Source organism: Desmodus rotundus, chromosome 3 (genome assembly GCF_022682495.2).
Source record: "Desmodus rotundus isolate HL8 chromosome 3, HLdesRot8A.1, whole genome shotgun sequence".
In the NCBI taxonomy this organism is placed as follows: domain Eukaryota; kingdom Metazoa; phylum Chordata; class Mammalia; order Chiroptera; family Phyllostomidae; genus Desmodus; species Desmodus rotundus.
In genome coordinates this window covers 117,067,022-117,085,865 of record NC_071389.1, presented here as the reverse complement: position 1 = coordinate 117,085,865, position 18,844 = coordinate 117,067,022, and the positions used below count along the sequence as shown (strand labels likewise).

At 36.3% G+C, this 18,844-nt stretch overlaps 1 protein-coding gene across 4 annotated transcripts in view; it reads right to left on the bottom strand.

Annotated features, from left to right (window-relative positions):
• CEP83 (centrosomal protein 83) overlaps nt 1-18,844 on the bottom strand; it is a 128,574-nt gene that overhangs the window by 42,123 nt on the left and 67,607 nt on the right. For all 4 annotated transcript variants that reach the window (XM_053920947.1, XM_053920949.2, XM_053920948.1 and 1 more), the window contains exons 6-7: nt 8,252-8,503; nt 5,585-5,716 (exon numbers count right to left, since the gene is read on the bottom strand). In XM_053920947.1, coding sequence (XP_053776922.1) covers nt 5,585-5,716; nt 8,252-8,503 — 384 coding nt within the window. The remainder of the gene's footprint in view (nt 1-5,584; nt 5,717-8,251; nt 8,504-18,844) is intronic.

Below are 18,844 nucleotides of genomic sequence, written 5' to 3'. Positions count from 1 at the left end.
CCCTTCCCTTTCCCTTGCCTCTCTCTCAAATCAATAAGCACGTTCTTGGGTCAAGATAAAAAATGAGAGAGAGAGATCCTAGAAACAAAGAGAGTAAGGATGAGAAAGAAAATCCATCTCCAAAACGTTTTCAAAACATTGCAAGGGATGGTTTGATGCAAAATCCCCACTTAAAGGATATAAATAGAAAAGCTTTGCTGCTAACCACATTAAGATGCATTCCTTTCCAAAGTAACTTGTAGACTGTTAAATGATACTACGAAAAACAAATACCTTATGCTGACATCAGTTTTGAATTTTGAAATCTTTCTAAAGTTCTTTTCTATGAAAGCAAGTCTCATAGAACAATGCTTAACTACATGAAAGCAGGTAAGAAATTATATCTATTTAAATACTTAAATTTTCTGTAGATTGGGTTTTACTACATTATAATTTCATGGACAGAGAGAACTTAAACTATAAGTGCTTTAAATTTCTGACCACAATAAAAATCCATTCTCTGTGGCAAATGTAATTATAACTTGCTATTACATACTAACTGTAAAAGGTTAAGAATGAAACAATAGCTCACTAACAAACCAGACTGTGGCTGCTTTAAATATAAAGTGAAAAATTACAGTCATCTGATGTTATAGAATCTCGATTAATTTCAACAAGAACTATGAAATAAAAACCTATTTTCTTAATTCTGATTTCACCCTGAGATTATACTGAAAAGGGAAAACATTTTTCAAATAAATTGTAAGTGCTGAAACAGAAAGAACAACGGACAGGAAGGCAAGCAAGAGAAGTCTGGCCACAGGCCTACTTTTATTATTAAACTGGAGGCACTCGCTCGAGCGGGTACTTGTCCTCTCAGCATCCATACTCACTCAGCTACGCACCTCGGCAAGTTTTCCTTTAGTGCCAAATTTGTATAAAATAATGAATGCACTTATACTAATATTAACTTCCTAAAATAGATTCAAAGGAATGATTTTATTTAATAAAAACGAAAATTCCTTAAAGTATTTATTGCTGAGATATGACAGGCACACTTCCTACGGGTGATCCGAACCAAATCCCGAATAGTCACAGCAACATTTCCTTCTCCCTCGATGTCCTTGGTTCTTAACCTTCCTAGTGATCATGTCTCAAAAACCGTAAGAAAACTAGGGATCTTTTCCTAAACAAAATGTACAACGTTAAAATGCTGTATATAATTTCAAGAGATTCACAGTCTTCTGAAGCTTTTTGGGCCAAGATACCCTGTTTTTGTTTTCCTTGTGTTTTTTCTCCCCCACAATGTTTTCCATGTAGATTATGGCCCAATGCAAATTTGCTTTATGCTTTTGACACAGCAGAATGCAAGTACCCAGAGATCTCTACCTAGCACTACTATCAAAACTTTAAGAAACGATAAAAAAAATAACAATAGTAGACATTTTACAAGATTTCAGAATCTGTTAAATTATACATACACAGAGAATGCAAGAAAACTATATATAAGCAATACATAGAAATTTAGTTGAAAAATGTATTAATCAAGAAGCTCTTGATGCAAATCCCAAAGAGATAATACTTATATTCTTACTTCTTTTTAAAAGTCTGAGATGGTATGATCTCATTAATTTAGCTAATAAGGATAACTCTGTGGGAGGCTTCCTTAATGCTGCTTTATTAGAGTTCTAAAGATCAAACTCCTCCTGAGGTAACTAGAGAAATATCTTTACAGTTATCATTCTCAGACCATCTTTAGTATATTTTTTAAATCCAAGACTCAGAGTCACATTGACTTAACTCCATCAAGAAAGCTAACATTTACAAATTTGAATACACCCCAGGTGTTCCTTTGCATTGCAAACAACCATTTGCTAGAACCGTAAAAGAATGTTGATGAGAATTTCAAGTTGCAAAGAAAACTGGCAATCATGTTTGAAGTATTATTTTAAAATTTATCCTCCTTCCTTGGATGGTGTGGCTCAGTGGATTGAGCGCCGGCCTGCAAACCGAAAGGTCGTTGATTCGATTCCCAGTCAGAGCTCATGCCTGGGTTGTGGGCCAGGTCGCTAGTTGGGGACCTGTGAGGGCCACCTAGTTGATGTTTCACACATTGATGTTTCTGTCTCCCCCTTCCCCTCTCTCTAAAAATAAATAAATAAAAGCTTTAAAATTCATTCTTCTAATGAAATCTTTTCACATGCAGTATTTCAAATGAAAACTTGGCTTGTCTAAAGTTAAAGAGTGATTTTTAATACACCATTTATATGCAAAATAATGTGAGTGTACCTTTAAAAGACAGGCAACTTTTAGCAATGTGTATTAACAAGCAATAGTAAAATGCTCTTCTTCCTCCTACAGGAGAATAGGAGAAATCATCTATGTGATAACTCTAAAAAGAAGGAGCAATAGAGAAGACTATGTACAGAAAGAGAAGGAAAATCAGGGTCAGGACACAAGGAAAGCCAGGAAGCTCATGTAAAACATGCTGCAAGGAAAGTATCTGGGAATCCCTAAGAGCGTTAGAAGCCACAGCAAAAGCCAGCTTATCCAATGACCTACTGCTCCTTCTATGGTTGAGGTTATTCCAGGAGTTCAGCTCAGCTACTCAAATCCACACAGTGTTTTGAAAATACTGAGTTCTCACTACTTTTGTTTCTTTCTTTTTGATTTTATTTATTTATTTTTAGAGAGATGGGAAGGGAAGGAGAGAGGGAGTGAAACATCAGTGTGTGGTTGCCTCTTGCGTGCCCCCCACTGGAGACCTGGCCTGCAACCCAGGCATGTGCCCTGACTGGGAATTGAAGCAGTGATCCTCTGGTTCACAGGCCAGTGCTCAATCCACTGAGCTACACCAGCCAGTGCTATTTTTCTTTATAAAATGGAAAATAGTTTATATAAGAATTGGAAGAAAAGCATGAGAAAACTCCCTGTATCCTGAATTTACTTCTTTCTGTTCTGGATCTGTTTATTTGCATCCTCTATTATTGTAGGCACTCAATATAGAAATAATTTGCTTACAGTTAAACAGGAAGAAGTCAAATTATGTATTTTCTAGTAGGACTTACACAACCTTAGTAGGCTGTAAGGATTCTTAGGGATCAGTCAGAACACAATGCTTCATTTCATCTATGAGGAAACTGGATTCCAATGGTACTAAGTAACTTGCTTAAAGTCATACACATAGTTATCAATATAATGAATAATGAAATTAATCAATGTTCTCAAAGTTATGTATATCATCTTCTCATTTAAGGATATCACAAGTATATAACCATTGCCATTATCATTTTCTTCACCAGCTACTATTCATTATGTTCAATACCATCTTTAATCTTACAAAAATCATGTAAGACATAGGTATTATCCCCATTTAAAAGTTAGGCAACTCAGCAGCCCATAGGTGGTGAGTGAGATGAATGACTCAGGTCAGAATTCAATTCATTTGATTCAAAGCCCATTAATTTTCCCATTGCACTTCATTACCTGCTCCAAAATTATAGCGTTTAATTTCTAAATATATCTGAATCTCAACCTCTAAGATCAATTATAAGACTATGCTTGAATTAAAACATTTTAACAATAAAAAACTCATTGCTTAATTTTCACTTATTCTTTCTGGTGTCAGCCATGTCTAATAAATTAAACGAGATACTGGCTACAAAACCACTTTGTAAACTGTAAAGTATAGATATTCAAACAAAAATCTGAGATGTCACTAGACATATAATCTGCAAATGTGAAAGAGAATGTGTTTGCCATGGAAAAATTGGGTAGACTGTCTCCCAAGGGATGGCATCTAATCTCTGATATTATGGTGTTGGCCTTTCAGTCACAGAAATCGAATTTTGTTACCATACTAGAAGACTCTCAAGACTAGACTCACATTAATAAAATTTACAAAGAATGATCTATAAAATCAGAATGTCAGTTTACTACTTACGAGAAAAAACTACAATGGAAAGTAGAATGCCCTAAGTCTGAAAAACCATTCAATGCATTCTCTCCCTGGAGACAACATTACATGGGAAGTCATAAATAACAGTCAGAAAGTTGCTTGGTGATCATTCAATTTAAACTAATGGAATGAGATGAATTATTTCATGGCCATAAATTAAACCAGATTGGTGGATTCCTTTCCCCAGTAAGAATGGTATTTTCAATGGGACCAGAGTACTTAACATCTTCTGACTAAAACTCTCTGTCATAAACAATGTTTCAGTCTTCTCAAGTAATTCCTTGGCCAAAAAAATTATAACACATTATTCCTTTAGATAAGTTCATACACTTCTACCAAACTACAGTAAAATCCTTCTAGTCCAGGAGCCATTTTGTTTTTTAAGGTAATTTTACATACAACTCTGCTTTGATAGAAAATACATACAGGGGTTAACAAATGTAGGTTTACAGTTTGAGTGCACGAAACAGAATTTATTCTTTTGAGTTAATAAAGCTCCTGTAGTAATCACAACCTACATATATTTTTCCATGCAAAAAACTGGAAACCTACTTTTGTCCACACCTGTATTTCACTGATAGAGTAACCAGTCTTATTCCTAAGTTCTTAAAGATGCCCAAAGTACTACTACTAGCTAACATTATAATTATAATAATAATAGCTAATATTTGGGTGATTATATACTCAATCCTATGCTAAATACTTTATGCATAATATCTCATTAATCTTTGTCACACTGTGTAAGGTAAGTATTAGTCTCATTTTATGAAGGAAAACAGTTTTCAGAGAGAATGTAAAATACCCAAGGTCACACAGCTGGTAAGCGGAAGAAATGAAATTCGAAACCATGTCTGTCTGATCCCAGAGCTCGTATTCTTCTTCACTATCGTGGTCTATAAAACGCTTCTATCATTGCTATCCTATTACTGGACTCCTAATACATGTATCCTGCATTTGAGGGACACATACATAAGTTCTTGAGAAAACTCTGCATATAAAATGGTTAAACCATTATATATATTTTTAAATAACATAAATGCAGATGCTGCTGCTAATACTGATTTACTCACTTATCATTTTTTAAGTGCCTACTGTGTGCCAGCACTTTTCCAGGAGCTGGAGATACAGCAGTAATATAAGCAATGTGTCTGAGCGCTGGAACTTATATTTGGTTGGGGTAAGGGGATGGAAAAAAAAAGGAGAGACAAAAAATAATAAACAAATATCAATATATTAGATAGTGTGAAGAAAAACAAAGCAAGTGAGGAGGATTAAGAGGGCAAAGGAAGAGGGAAGATGGTATTTTACAAAGTGAAGACAAGGAACGTCTCTGATAAGGCACCATCTGAAAGAGGGAAGGCAACAAGCTGAGTAGATAATGCGAAGGAGGCCAAGCCATGCGGAACGTTCACAGGCCCTGAGGGGAAGTGAGCTTGTGCAGAGAAGACTGAGAAGGCACTGAGGAATGTTCACAGTGGAGGTAAGAAGAACTGGTCATAGACGGCATATATTTGGAAGGTACTGCAGAATGACAGCATAAAAAAAGTTCTCAGTATAGACAACCAAATTATTTAAACGCACAATGTCTTTGTCATTATACAGCATCAAGCATTCTAAAGAATGAGGTAGAAACATAAGACGACTTACTTTACTGCTCAATGTATTTATTTCCCGTTCAGCTTTATGCAATTTACTGATTAAAATAGTATTTTGTTCATTGCTTGATTGTAGCTCTTTTTCCAAGCGTTCGGCCTGTAGTTTAACTGACTGTTTTTCACCCTTTAATCAAAACAAAATATTTTAAAATTGATTCCTAATTTTTTATAATTATATACAAATAAAGTACTATTTAAAATATGTGCAATCATACTATCCAAAATTATTCAAAATCTCAACAATACTAACATATTCCAAAGAAAATATAGTTTTCTCAAAGCATTTGGTAGGTTTCAAATGAAAGATGTGTGTCCCAAGAAATATGCAACAGAGGTATCTGGAACAGAGGTATCAAAAGCCACCAATGAAATAAATCTCTCATACTTCTCTTATGAATGCACTCCCTCGGTAACTATTTACTCTTATTGCTGACATAACTCAGACATACATTTTTGGGGTTCCAAATCCACAGCAGATATGAAAAAGCATACTGGAAGTAGAAGATAGGGTTCATTTATAATAGTAATAATTAAAAACTGAATCTAAAATCAATTGAGATTTTTTTAAAAAATGAGACATAAGAATTAAAAATCCTCAACTAATTTGTATCCTTTGGAAGTATGGGCAAAGAGCTCAATAGCTCTTAACCTCATCACTAGTAAATATTCTCAGTGAAGTCTGAAGTTGTCAACACGTTTCTGGTTGGTAATACTCATAGTACTCTCTAGTTAGGAAGGGAAAATTAAATGCTTTTAAAAAATATTTCTACTCAAAATACTTAAAATAAAAATGCCTGGCATTTAAAGCATAAGCTTCAGTTTTGTCACATCTCATTTCCCATGTATCTTAAATATCAGAGGTTATTTAAATAATTCAACTCCCCCACCCCCATTTTCCTCAAATATAAAATGATAGTTTCTAGGCACACTGATAGCCAAAAAAGTCACAGGTCAAAGATGAAAGAAATGCTTGCTGTCATTGCTTATTATCATTCATCTGATAAAATTAAATACAGGGCCTTTTGAAAATGTCACAAATGACCTCCCATCTTATGTCATCATTTAACTCGTCCTGAAAATAACCACTCGAACAGGCCTCACGGCAAGTCGCACACGGGGCCACGTGCGTATTCAGTTGCAGCCGTCCACTTACTCTGTCACCGGGTCATACACACAGGATGGAAGGGCGGCAACACAGCGGCCTCATTCCAAATTGCCTCCCATTAAAGACCAATTATACTAACAACTATAGTTCAGTACCAGTACACTCTATCAAAAGCTTCATCCAAAAAAAAAATATATATGACATCTTCCAATATACTCCTTGTACCAGTTTGCTGGATAGGAAAAAAAATCACTCTTTTGGATACAGGATTTTAATTACAAGCTAAGTGCCCACTAATTCCTTCCAAATCAAATCATTTCACAACTATCTGAATGAAAAAACAAAGCACTTGGACTGCGCAAAACAAATTGACACAAACTAGTGTATTTGCCACGTGTCAGACACTAAGAACTCAGAGGAGTAAGCACATCTGAAAAGATGGTGAAAGGGCCCAGAATATCTTGCCACTGTGGCATAAAAATTCTGTTGAGCCGAAAACATTTGGGAATCAACACATATTTAAAAAGAGGGGTTTTCCTCGACTCCTTTTATCTGCCTAAAAGCGGAGCCTTAGAAAAGAATTTAACTGTTATAAATCCTCTCCCCAGGGGCTTCATAAGCAGGGAAGACTGACTCCTATCATGAGAGACAGGAAGTCAGCATCAGAATAAGAAATCAGCTAAAAAGACATTTCACCAAACTGTCATGTTTCCAGTCTACTCTCCTAAAGGCCCATTTATCTTTTCTAAGAGCCCTTTCTTCCCTTCTCCGTTCCCTATTTAAGAAGGTATCTAGGTCCCAAATTCTAACTGCCTCTTTGGGACACATTTTTCTGTGAACCTCCATGTACACGTATGAATAAAAACCTATCTTTTCTCTAACTAATGTCTGTTGTCATTACTAATTCACAATCCCCAATCACGAACCTAAATGGATGAGGCGAAAGTGTTCCCTCTCCCACAATGGAAACTAAAAATTTCAATGGAGAATACCTCTCCAAGTATCAATCTGCCAGCTCTTACCTCTCTCTAATGAACTCAGGAAAATAATTCAGAAAAGCCTTACGCATTAGTAGCAAAGATGAATCTTATTCTCTGGCAAAAAGCTGTCACAGGTCCGTAAGTGTGGTAGTTCTGTTTAAACAGGACTTACGATTTTTAAGATCTTAAATTCCAGTATAAGGAAATAACTGTCTAGGAAGAAATTATTCTTTCTGGCTTGAGATGACTTTAGTCTCCAGAAACTCAAGTAAATTATTTTTGATTTTACATACTCTACTCTGTGGCATTACAAGAGTAACATCATTTAAGATAGGTGACTTGACTCCCAAAGAAGAAATAATCCCTTTTTTAAATGTGGCAGCATATCCATTGCTTATGAATCAATAGTTTTCTTCTATACAAAAAGAATATATATACTCTTGGGATTCCACAAATGTGTCAGCATTAGATTGGTGAGCATATAGTTATTCTCTAAAAATCAGAGGCTTGTCAACCACTTAAAAAAAAAGTATGCCATACTTTTTTTTCTGTTGGGAAGCAACTGAAACCTTACCTCCAGGGATCGGACTGTAGCCTGCATCTCAGCCAACTGCCGCGCCTGAATTCTTTGGACATTTTCTACCTGAGCGCCAGAATTCTCTTTTTCAGCCCTTAATTCTGCTACTTCAGCATCTAAACTTGTTATTTTCTGAATCAAATGGACTTTTTCTCGTGTAAGTTGCTCCACTCGTTTGCTGTCTCTTGTGGGATCAACACTAATCAGCTGACTATGTAGATCTTCCTTATCTTTCTCCAGTCTTGCAACCTAATAATAATTTGAAAGAAAACATACAACTTTAAATTATTGAATTTTTAGTCATGAACATGCATTATATATCAGTAAATTAAAATTTAAAGTTGTATAATGTAAAAAAGAAAGCATAGGTAGTGAAATGAAGTCCTAAGAAAAAATTCTAAAATGTCACATTCTTCGTTCTGACTCAGCGTGACTCAGATGTGAGGGCAAGTGCCTCGTCCTATTTTCCCTTTATTTCACCATGGTGTCCAGCATGGGGCTTCATCAGTTGCCAAACAAAATTAAAAATTATAAATAATACTATAAAAATAATGATTAAAATGTCGAGTATTTTAAAAACTGATCACAACATTACAGGGGCTTATACAAGACCAATATGTTGATTACTGCTCAGCTTTTCCTTATGTGATAGTAATTCTTGAACTATTGCTATGTTAATAAAATTATCTATTCCAAGGCAACTTAATTCACCAAAAAAAGCTATTTGTCCACATAAATAACTACGAATGTGACCGATGAGAATTTTTAAATGACACCTGAGAGTTTATTAAGGCCCTAGTTGCCATGACGGCATAGTTCCTCGCTCTCAGATTCATGACAGAACTGAAGATCTCTGCTCCAAGGCACTGGGAGAGTCGCTCGGGAACTCGTAGAGCAGAACCACCAGTGGTCTTCTCGCTCCTCCAGCCATCACTTCCAGATCCCATGCGCCTCCCAGTGAGTGGGTTTCAAACTGGTCCCTAACCTCTGAGGCACCTCGGAGGCGCCTCACCTCTGGGAATGAGGGGGCCACGTAGTGACAGTAAAACTCATTCTTTCCTTTCCTGATCTCCCAAACTGTGCATCCCTTACCACCACCACCACCAACCAAATCTTTGTTGTTAACCAGAGCTACTCTTTTTAGTCTCCTTTTATATATGAGGTTTCTTCAGATGACTCAACTTATAGAAAGGATTCCATTATGTAATAAAAAAAACTAGAAACCACGGCTCTAAATGCCACCAGGGTTTGTTTTGTAGCTAGAATGAGCTTAGAAGGCTCCCTCTAAGCCAAAAGGTCTTAAAGTAAAGCTCTGCAACCTTGGCAAAAGTGGCCCAAGAGACAACGGATTGCTCACATTGCTATATATGAATTGAAGAAGTGTGAGTGTTCTCATCTGTAAAACGAGAGGTTAGACTGGAGGCCCTCTAAGATCCTTTCAGTTTTAACATGTAGTGATTCCACTTTGGCTTTGGACATGCGGAATTAAAGATGTGAATGGGAAATTGAACTATCTAGCCAGCAAATTTTTTTTTCCAGAAAAATAAAATTTTCTTAGAAGGCAACTATACAATTCAGAATGAAGCCCTCAAAAGCCCAACTAATAAGTATCTCTCTCCTATTTTTCCTCCTACCTTTTACACATTATCCCTGGGGTTTGGTCCCTGACTACCTTTTTCCTCCATTTCTCTTAACTTTCGGCTATTTGTGTGACTGTGCAAGTCACTTTTTCACGTTAGCCTCAGTTAAAATGAAAGGCTTGGGCTGGGCCATTTAGCTTTTGCATAAGGTCACTCATCTAGGTCAGGAGTCAATGTACAACTGAGATTCAGACAACGGTGTCTTTACCGAGTACTTGAATGAGTGCTGAGCTGAACGAGCTACACATACAATTGTATTTACTAACAATAATTTCTCGTGTAGTCTTCCTATATGTGCAGGGTCAGAGAGCTAATGTTCTCGACCAGCGTGTTTCCTGTGTCACCACTTTCTCCAGGAGCTTGGAGGGGCTAAAGTGGTAGCTGAAACTATGGACTGAGCTGGCTAATGGCAGGGTCAGGATTATCGAATCACACATTTACAACTCCTAAACCAGAGCTCACTATCACATCATTCCGACAAAACCCGGTAATCACTGCCTTCTAATTTCTCTATTCATTTATTGTCATGAAACAAATATTTGCTGAGTATTTACTCTGTACCCAGCACTTCCTAGCATCCTTCCTAGCAGTAAGAACACATTAGAGAACCAAGCAGACAAGCAAAAAACCACAAAACCCGTGCTATCAAGAAGCTTGTATTCAATCACTGCTACGGCACCAAACTTGTCCCAGTCACCTGCGCACAGATCTCGGACACATCCTCGGTTCTTCCCTTCTCCTCCGCTCCCCATCAGATTCACACGTCATCTTCCTCGAATGGATTGCTGTGCTCGCAATCCTTTCTCTAAACTTACAAAAGGCTTTGTTTGAATTTCTCTTTCATGACATTTATCCAAATCTGCCTGTATTAGTTACCTCCATGCTTACTTTATTCGAGAATATAAAAGCTTACTTGGCAGGAAAAATTATGTATTAACCAATTTTACCTTTAAAAATTGTTGAAGTAGAGAAAACTGAACATAAACAGATCAGGAACTAGTATAATCACTGATCTTCTTTTTAAGAGATGGTAGCGCCATTCTAAATCTCCACGGCACCCAAAAGAAAAAGGCTGTGTATCTAACTGCTCCATCGGTCTTTGTTTTTATCATCTTTATAACGCAGCACAGAGAAATGGTTAAGAGTACAGGCACTGCCATCAAATGGCCTAATTTTTTTTCTTTCAGAATTTTAAAAATACTGTCTTTGGGCTTCTATTATTTCCAAATAGAAGTCTGTTGCTTTTCTTACCTTTGTTTTCTGTAAAAAATATTTTTTTCCTCAACTTTTTTAAAATTAACTTTTTATCTTTAGACAGTAGGAGGTCCGCATGCAGTTGTAAGGAATAACACAGAGAGATCTGGTGCCCCTATCACCCAGTTCCCCCTACTGGTTACATCGCCGCCCTCCATTTTCTAGAAAACATTGTGTGGAAATGTTTTTCATTTTTTTTAAATCACTTGGTAGAATTCTCCAGTGAAATAATCTTTTGGGGAATTATTAAATTACAAATTTAGTTTCCTTGATAGTTATATGACTATTTAAATTATCTTTTCATATGAGCAGTTATATAAGTACATGCCTATTTCATCTGTCAAATTTATTTCGGTAGAGTTGTTCACCTCTAGATAAGCTAATGAAATTACCTTATTACCCTTTTGATGTCTGTAAGGTCTCTAGTGATATTTGGTTTCATTCCTGATATATGTGATTTGTGTCTTCTATCTTTTTTGTCAGTCTAGCTAAAGATTTGTCAATTTATTAATCTCAAAGAAATAGCTCTTTATTTCCCTGATTTCCTTTACTGCTTTTGTTTTTCAATTTCAATTGGTTTCTGCTCTTATCTTTTTTATTTCCTACCCTCCACCAGCTTTGGGTTAATTTTGATCCTCTCTTCCTAGGTTCTTAAGGTGGAAACTTATTGATTTGATACTTCTTGTCTAATGAATGCATTTAGTGCTATAAATTTTCCTCTCAGCACTGCTTCAGGTGTGTCCCAGGTATTTTAATATGTTGTATTTTCATTTTCATTTGGGTCAATTTTTTTTTTGAAATTGTTCTTTCATTGAATTATGACTCATGAATTACTTGAAGTGTGTCATTTCATTTGAAGACTTCCCTGCTACCTTCCAGTTATTGATTTCTATTTTAATTCTATAGTGACTGATGAACTACTCTATGTAATTTCAATTTTTATAAATTTGTTGAGGTTTATTTTACGGCCCAGGATTATGACCTATCTTGGCATATGTTCAGGGACCACTTGAAAACATTGTATTTAGGTACTCTTATTAGGTGGAGTGTTCAGTACATGTTGACAGGATTCTTTTGGCTGATGGTGTTGTTCAGTTCTATATCCGTCCTAACTTTCTCACTGTTCTATCAATTTTTAAGAGAGGAATGTGAAGTCTCCACCAGTAATTGTGAATTTGTCTGTTTCTCCTTTTAGTTCTATCAGCTGTCACTTCATATTATTTTGTAGCTCTGGCTCATACACACCTAGTATTCATTGTCTTCTTGGAGGAGTGGTTTTTGTCATTACATACTGTCTACCTTTGGATTTTTCTTTGCTCTGAAGTCCACTTTATCTGTTATTAATATAGCCACTCGCTTTAATTTTTGCATGATGTATCATTTTCTATTCATTTACTAACTATAGTGTTGTATTTGAAGTTTCTTGGCATATAGTTGGGTCTTTTATTTTTAAAATCAACTCTGTAAATCTGTCTTTTAACTGGTATATTTAGACAATTTACATTTATTATGACTATTAATATGTTATGGCTTAAGGTTTTCTTTTTCTGTTTTATTTTTAAGTTTGTTTTCTTTATCCTGCCTTCCTTCCTGTGGGCCACTTGAACATTTTTTTAGGATTCCATTTTGATGTATCTATAATGTTCTGGATATCTTTTTGTATAGCTTTCTTGGTTGTTGCTGTAGGTATTACATTATATGTACATAAAATCATAGTCTGTTGGATTCGTATTGTCAGTTCCAGTAACAGAGAACTTTACTTCCCTCTACATCATTTTACACTTGTTCATAATATAATTATCTTAATTATTTCCACTCTATACATTTTCAAACATACTGGACAGTGTTTATAATTTTTGTTTCTAAAATCAAACAGAATTTAGAAAATTCACTCTTGAAAAGAAAGTCTACTATATATATCTCCATAGTTTTGGTTACTGTGCTCTTTTATCCTTTCTGATGTTTTGAGGTTCCGTGTACTTAGTTTTCTTTCTGTTTAGAGAATTTCCCTTAGACACTCTTTTGGATAGGTGTACTGGCAACAGATTCTCTTAGTTTTCCTTATTTTAAGAATGTCAATCTACCCTTCATTCCTGAAGGATACTTTTGCTGGATATAGAATCATGAGTTGATACTTTTCTTTCAGAACTGGATAATGTTGTCGCATGTCCCTCTAGCCTCCATGGTTTCTGATGAGAAATATCAATACCTGGGAATTGTTTTCCTCCTATAAGGAAGGTATCATTTCTTCCTTGCAGCTTTCAGTATCTTTTCCTATAGAGCTAAAGTCTGATGTCTCTTACTGGGGATTGCACTGGTTTTATCCTGTTTGATGTTCACTCACATTCTTGAATCTGTTATGGTGTGTCTACCAAAGTTGGGGGGGAGGGGTTCAGCCTTTTATTTCTTCAAGTATATTTTTTAGCACTGCCCTCTTTCTCTTTTCCTTTCTAGGACAAAAATCTTTGATCGTTTGTTATATTCCCACAGGGACCTGAGGCTACCCCTACTTATCTCTTTTTTTAATCTACTTTCTGTAGTTTGTTTACATTGGGTAATTTCTAATATACTATCTTCAAGCTCATTGATTCTTTCTATCCCCTCCATTGCTGCTGAGCCCAGCAACTGAGGCATTTTTGTTTCTTTTTTGAAGGGTTTTTTTGGTCATTGCATTGTTAGTTCTAAAAGTTTCATTTGGTTCTTCTTTATAATTTTCTATTTCTTTGCTGAGACTCTGTTTTTCCATTTGTTCCGAGCATGTTTTTTATTGTACACTGAAGCATTTTTACCATGGCTACGTTAGAATATTTGCCAGATAATTCTGTTATGTCAGTGTAAGCATCTATTGGTTGCCTTATTTCGTTTATTTAGTTTGAGATCTTCCAGGTTCTTGGTATGACAATGATTTTTTATTAAAATTTGGCCTTTTAGGGTATTGTATCACAGGAGACTCTTGATTCTTATTTAAAATTTCTGTCTTAGCAGTGGGTGGGCTTAGACCCAATTTTACTGCAGTATTTGGCTGGAGTAGAATTGCAATTACCTAAATTAACTAGGATACTAAGTTGTTCTTTTCCTAGTAACTTGCCTAGAGAGAACGGGCCTGTGTTGGGTATTTTTATCATCTGGGACAAATTGCTGCTTTCTTCAGCATCAACTCAGCAATTTGTGAGACAAAATTAAAAAAAAAAAAAAGATAAACAGGGAACATAGTACAGTTAGTCCTTACGTCCCAAGGCCCGTAGCTGGTATGCCTTTTCTCCATCTTTCAGCATCCTCGCATGCCTGTTCTATAAATAATGTTCAGTGTTTTTTGTCATACTTACCAGGAAGAACAGGGAAAAGTGCATCTACTCCATCTTCCTGGAAGTAGAAGTCTTCTGGTTGGCTTTTAACATTTTCTCTTTATCACTAGGCTTAAGTAATTTGAGTATTTGTGCCTTGGTGTAGTTTTCTTCATGTTTTCTATTCATGTGGCTCCTTGAGATTGGATCTGTGGTTTATAGTTCCCAGGAAATCTGAAAAATCTGACCATTATTTCATCTATTTTTTTTTCTGTTCTTTGCTCTCCTTTTAGAATTTCAGTGATCTGACGTCCCACTATGTGCTATAATCATTTTTTCCTGTACCTCTTATCTCTGTATTTCATCTTGGATAGTTTCTATTGCTGTTAACTTCAATGTAACTATTATCGTTTCTTCCACAGCATCTAATCCACTTCTAGTGAGTTTTTCATTTTGCTTGTACTTTTCATCACTAGGAACTTTCTCTGAAGTCTTTTCCATGGCCCTGACTAGTGTGGCTCAGTTGATTAGGTGTCATTCTGCAAAGCAAAAAGGTTGCCAATTTGGTCAGGGCACATGCCTAGGTTGCAGGTTTGGTCCCCAGTCAGGGCACATATGAGAGACAACCATCCAACGTTTCTCCCATCGATGTTTCTCTCCCTCTTCTCCCTCCATTCCCCTCTCTCTAAAAAAAAATAACAACAACAAAATAAAATTGTTTCCATTCCTCTCATCATGTTCAAGGATTCCCTTAACTTATTGGACATATGGAGTATATTTATATATGGTTTAATGACTGTCTACTAATTCAGTAATTTCTAGATTTGTTCCTTTTGATTGATCCTTTTTCTCTATTATGAAATACACTTTTCTGCTTCTTTGCATGCCCAGCCATTTTTTTTAAAAAGTCTTTATATTGTAGTTTTAGGTTCCCAGGAAAATTGAGCAGAAAGTGCAGAGAGTTCAATATATCCCTGTGTCCACACACACAGCCTCCCCTCCCATCACCATCTCACGCCAGAGTGGTACACTTGTTACAACTGATGAACCTATACTGACAGACCGTTAACATCCATAGTCCATAGTTCACATTAGAGTCCACTCTTGGTGTTGCATATCATATGGATTTTGATGATGTATATTGGCATGTATCTGCCATTATAGTATCACACTGAATAGTGTGTGCTCCACCTACTCATCCCTCCCTCCCTCCTATCCCCAGGGCAAACACTTCTCTTTTTAATGTCTCTATAGTTTTGCCTTTTCTAGAACATCATATAGTTGGCACCCTGCAATATATAGCCTTTTCAGACTGTTTCTTTCTCTTGGTAATTTGCACTTAAGGTTCCTCACATCTTTTCATGGTTTGATAGCTCACATCTTTTTGGTACTGAATAATCTTCCATTGTTAGGATGTACCACAGTTTACTTAATCATCCACTTACAGAAGGTCATTTTGGTTGCTTCCAAGTTTTTGCAGTTAGGAATAAAGCTGCTAGAAACACCTGTGTGTGGGCTGTTGTGCAAAGATAAGTGTTCAACTCTTTGGGGTAAATACCAAGGAGTACAATTGCTGGATTATATGGTAAGGCTATGTTTAGTTTTTTAAGAAACTGCCAAGCTGTGCTCTCAAGTTGCTGTATCATTTTTCACTTCCAAAGTCTGTTGTCCCACATCATCACCAGCATTTGGTATTGTCAGTGTTTGGGATTTGGGCCATTCTAACAGGTATGTATCTCATTGGTGTTTTAAATAGCAACACCCTATTCACACACGATGTTGAGCATCTCTGCTTATTTGCCATCTGTATATCTTCTTTGGTGAAGTGTCTTTTAAAGTCTTTGGCTCATTTTTAAATCAGGCTGTTTGTGTTCTTATTGTTGAGTTGCAGTTCTTTGTATATATTGGGCTATAGTTCTTTATCAGATATGTTTTTTTCAAGTATTTTCTCCCAGTCTATGGCTTGTCTTCTCATTCTCTTGACAGTGTCTTTCATAGAGCACAAGTTCTTAATTTTAATGGAGTCTAACTTATCAATTTCTTTCATGTATCATGTGTTTGCTATTGCATCTAAAATGTCATCAACAAACCCAAACTCATCTGTTTTTTTCCTGTGTTATCTTATAGGAGTTTGATAGTTTTGTACTTTACATTTAGGTCTAAGATTTATTTTGAACTAATTTTTGTGAAGCGTCTGTGTCCAGGTCCATTATTTTGCATGTACAGTTGTTTTAGCACCATTTGTTGAAAAGACTGTTTTTCTTCATTCTGCCTTTTCTCATTTGTCAAAGATCAGTTAATTATAGGCCTGACCAGTGTGGTTCAGTTGGCTGGGCGTTGTTCTGCAAAGCTAAATGTCACTGGTTGAATCTCTGGTCAGGGCACATGCCTGAGTTGCAGGTTTGGTTCCAAGTTGGGGCGCAAATGAGAAGCAATCAATTGATGGTTCTCTCCTTCCCTTTTTCCCCCTGTTCCCTCTTCTCTAAAAAAATAAGTAAATAAAATCTTCTAAAAAAAAGATGAGTTCACTATATTTGTGTAGGTCTATTGCTAGACTCTTTGATGTGCTCTAATTATCTATTTGTCTAGTCTTTCACCAACAGCATACTGTCTCAATTATCATAGCTTTATAGTTTAGTCCTGAAGTCAGATAGCGTCCGTCAGTCCCCTGACTTTGTTTTTCTCTAAGATTGCATTGGCTATTCTAGGTCTTTTGCCCATCTATATAAACTTCAGAATCAGTTTGTCAATATCCACAAAATACTCGCTGAGTTTTTCATTGGGGTTAGACTGAATCTATATTTTAAGTTGAGAAGAAGAGACACCTTGACATTTTTGAGTCTTCCTATCCAGGAACAGGAAATATCACTGCATTTATTTAGTTTTTCTTTGATTCATTCAATGAGTTTTGTAGTTCTCTTCATTTAGACATTGTGCATTTAAAAAATATCTTTTATATTTATTATGATAATTAGCACTATGATTAATGCTGTCAGGAACTAATAGTAATTCCATCTTGTTGAGTATTTACTATACGTCAGGCATTACAATAAACATTTTGCAAAAGGAGTTTCAAGTTTCCAGATCTTAGTTTTTAAAATCAAGTTAGTTTACCTTTTTATATTCCTACTTTTCTAAGTTTTCCCCTTTTCCCATATGTACTAGAACTGAACTTTCCAAATCAATAACAGAATACAAAAACATTTTGTTATTTATTTACACTAGAAGGTAACAGTTTACTCAGATTTAAAGTTCACATTTTAATCTGTTTTTGGAACTTACAATCTCTTTTTCCTTCATTCACTGTCTTAAAAAGAATTCTACTCAGACTGAACAAGAGAACAGAAATAACAGCATATGTCGCTTTCAGGCCCCGAGGGTTACCTTGGTCATGGGGGTGGTAAAAGAAAGATAACTGTGACAAATAAAAGAGCCAGAGCAGACAGCACCTGCAAGTGGGGCAGTCGCAACGCTGGGAGTCAGTGCAGGTGGGGAACGCAGGCACTGTGATCCCAGACACCCTCAAACCATTTAGAGTATCCACGTGCTGGTCTGACACTGAAAAGTCTAGTGTACTAAAATAAAGAACAGGACCGTACACTCAAGAAATTCGTGGACATATAATTTTAAATGAAATAAAAGCTAGCATTTATGGGATGCTTATTATGTGCTTGGTCCTTGCCTAAGCACTTCACATATTTTAACTCCATCAGGGAGGTACTGTGGTTAACACCATATGGTACTAGGGTTTTACAGACGAGGACAGTGATGCACGAGGGAGTTAAGTCAGCTCCCAACGTCACACTAAATGAACATTTAAAACATTCAAAAATTGTACATGTTAAAAGGTTTAGTTTTTGAGATATTCTAAACTGCATTCACAGTTTAATTTTAATTAATAAAATTTCACAAAACCCTTCTAAAAGGCTGCCAAAATCAATCACGGAGGTAATTTAATTTTAATTGCGGAGACTTTTGCCAATTGTGATGTGGTTCAAAGTGATCTGAGAGGGGTGCCAGTCAGAGAATTATGAATATTTTAGAGAAAGGAACCATGCAGGTGCAGAGCACCGTTCCAGAGAGAACTTCGGGACCTACCAGGACAGAAAGGAAGTGTTGTGAGAGGTTTCGTAAGATCCACTGACGTATGTGTCAGGGTGAGGACCGAATTAGAAGCGCAGTGCCAGGTGTGTGCTACCAGTGTGACACGGAAAACAAAACAGCATATGATAAGGGGAAACAGAGCGGCTCTCCTTCGTGCCACAGGAACTCTGGCTTCTCACCTGCCCCCTAGAAGCTAAGGTAGAGCTCTGTCGCTTTGAAGAGGATGACAGAGTCACCTCAGGGACCTGTCATTATTATTGCATCATTCTTGCAGTGCTCAATGCCCCCTCTCGGGATTTAATACTTGC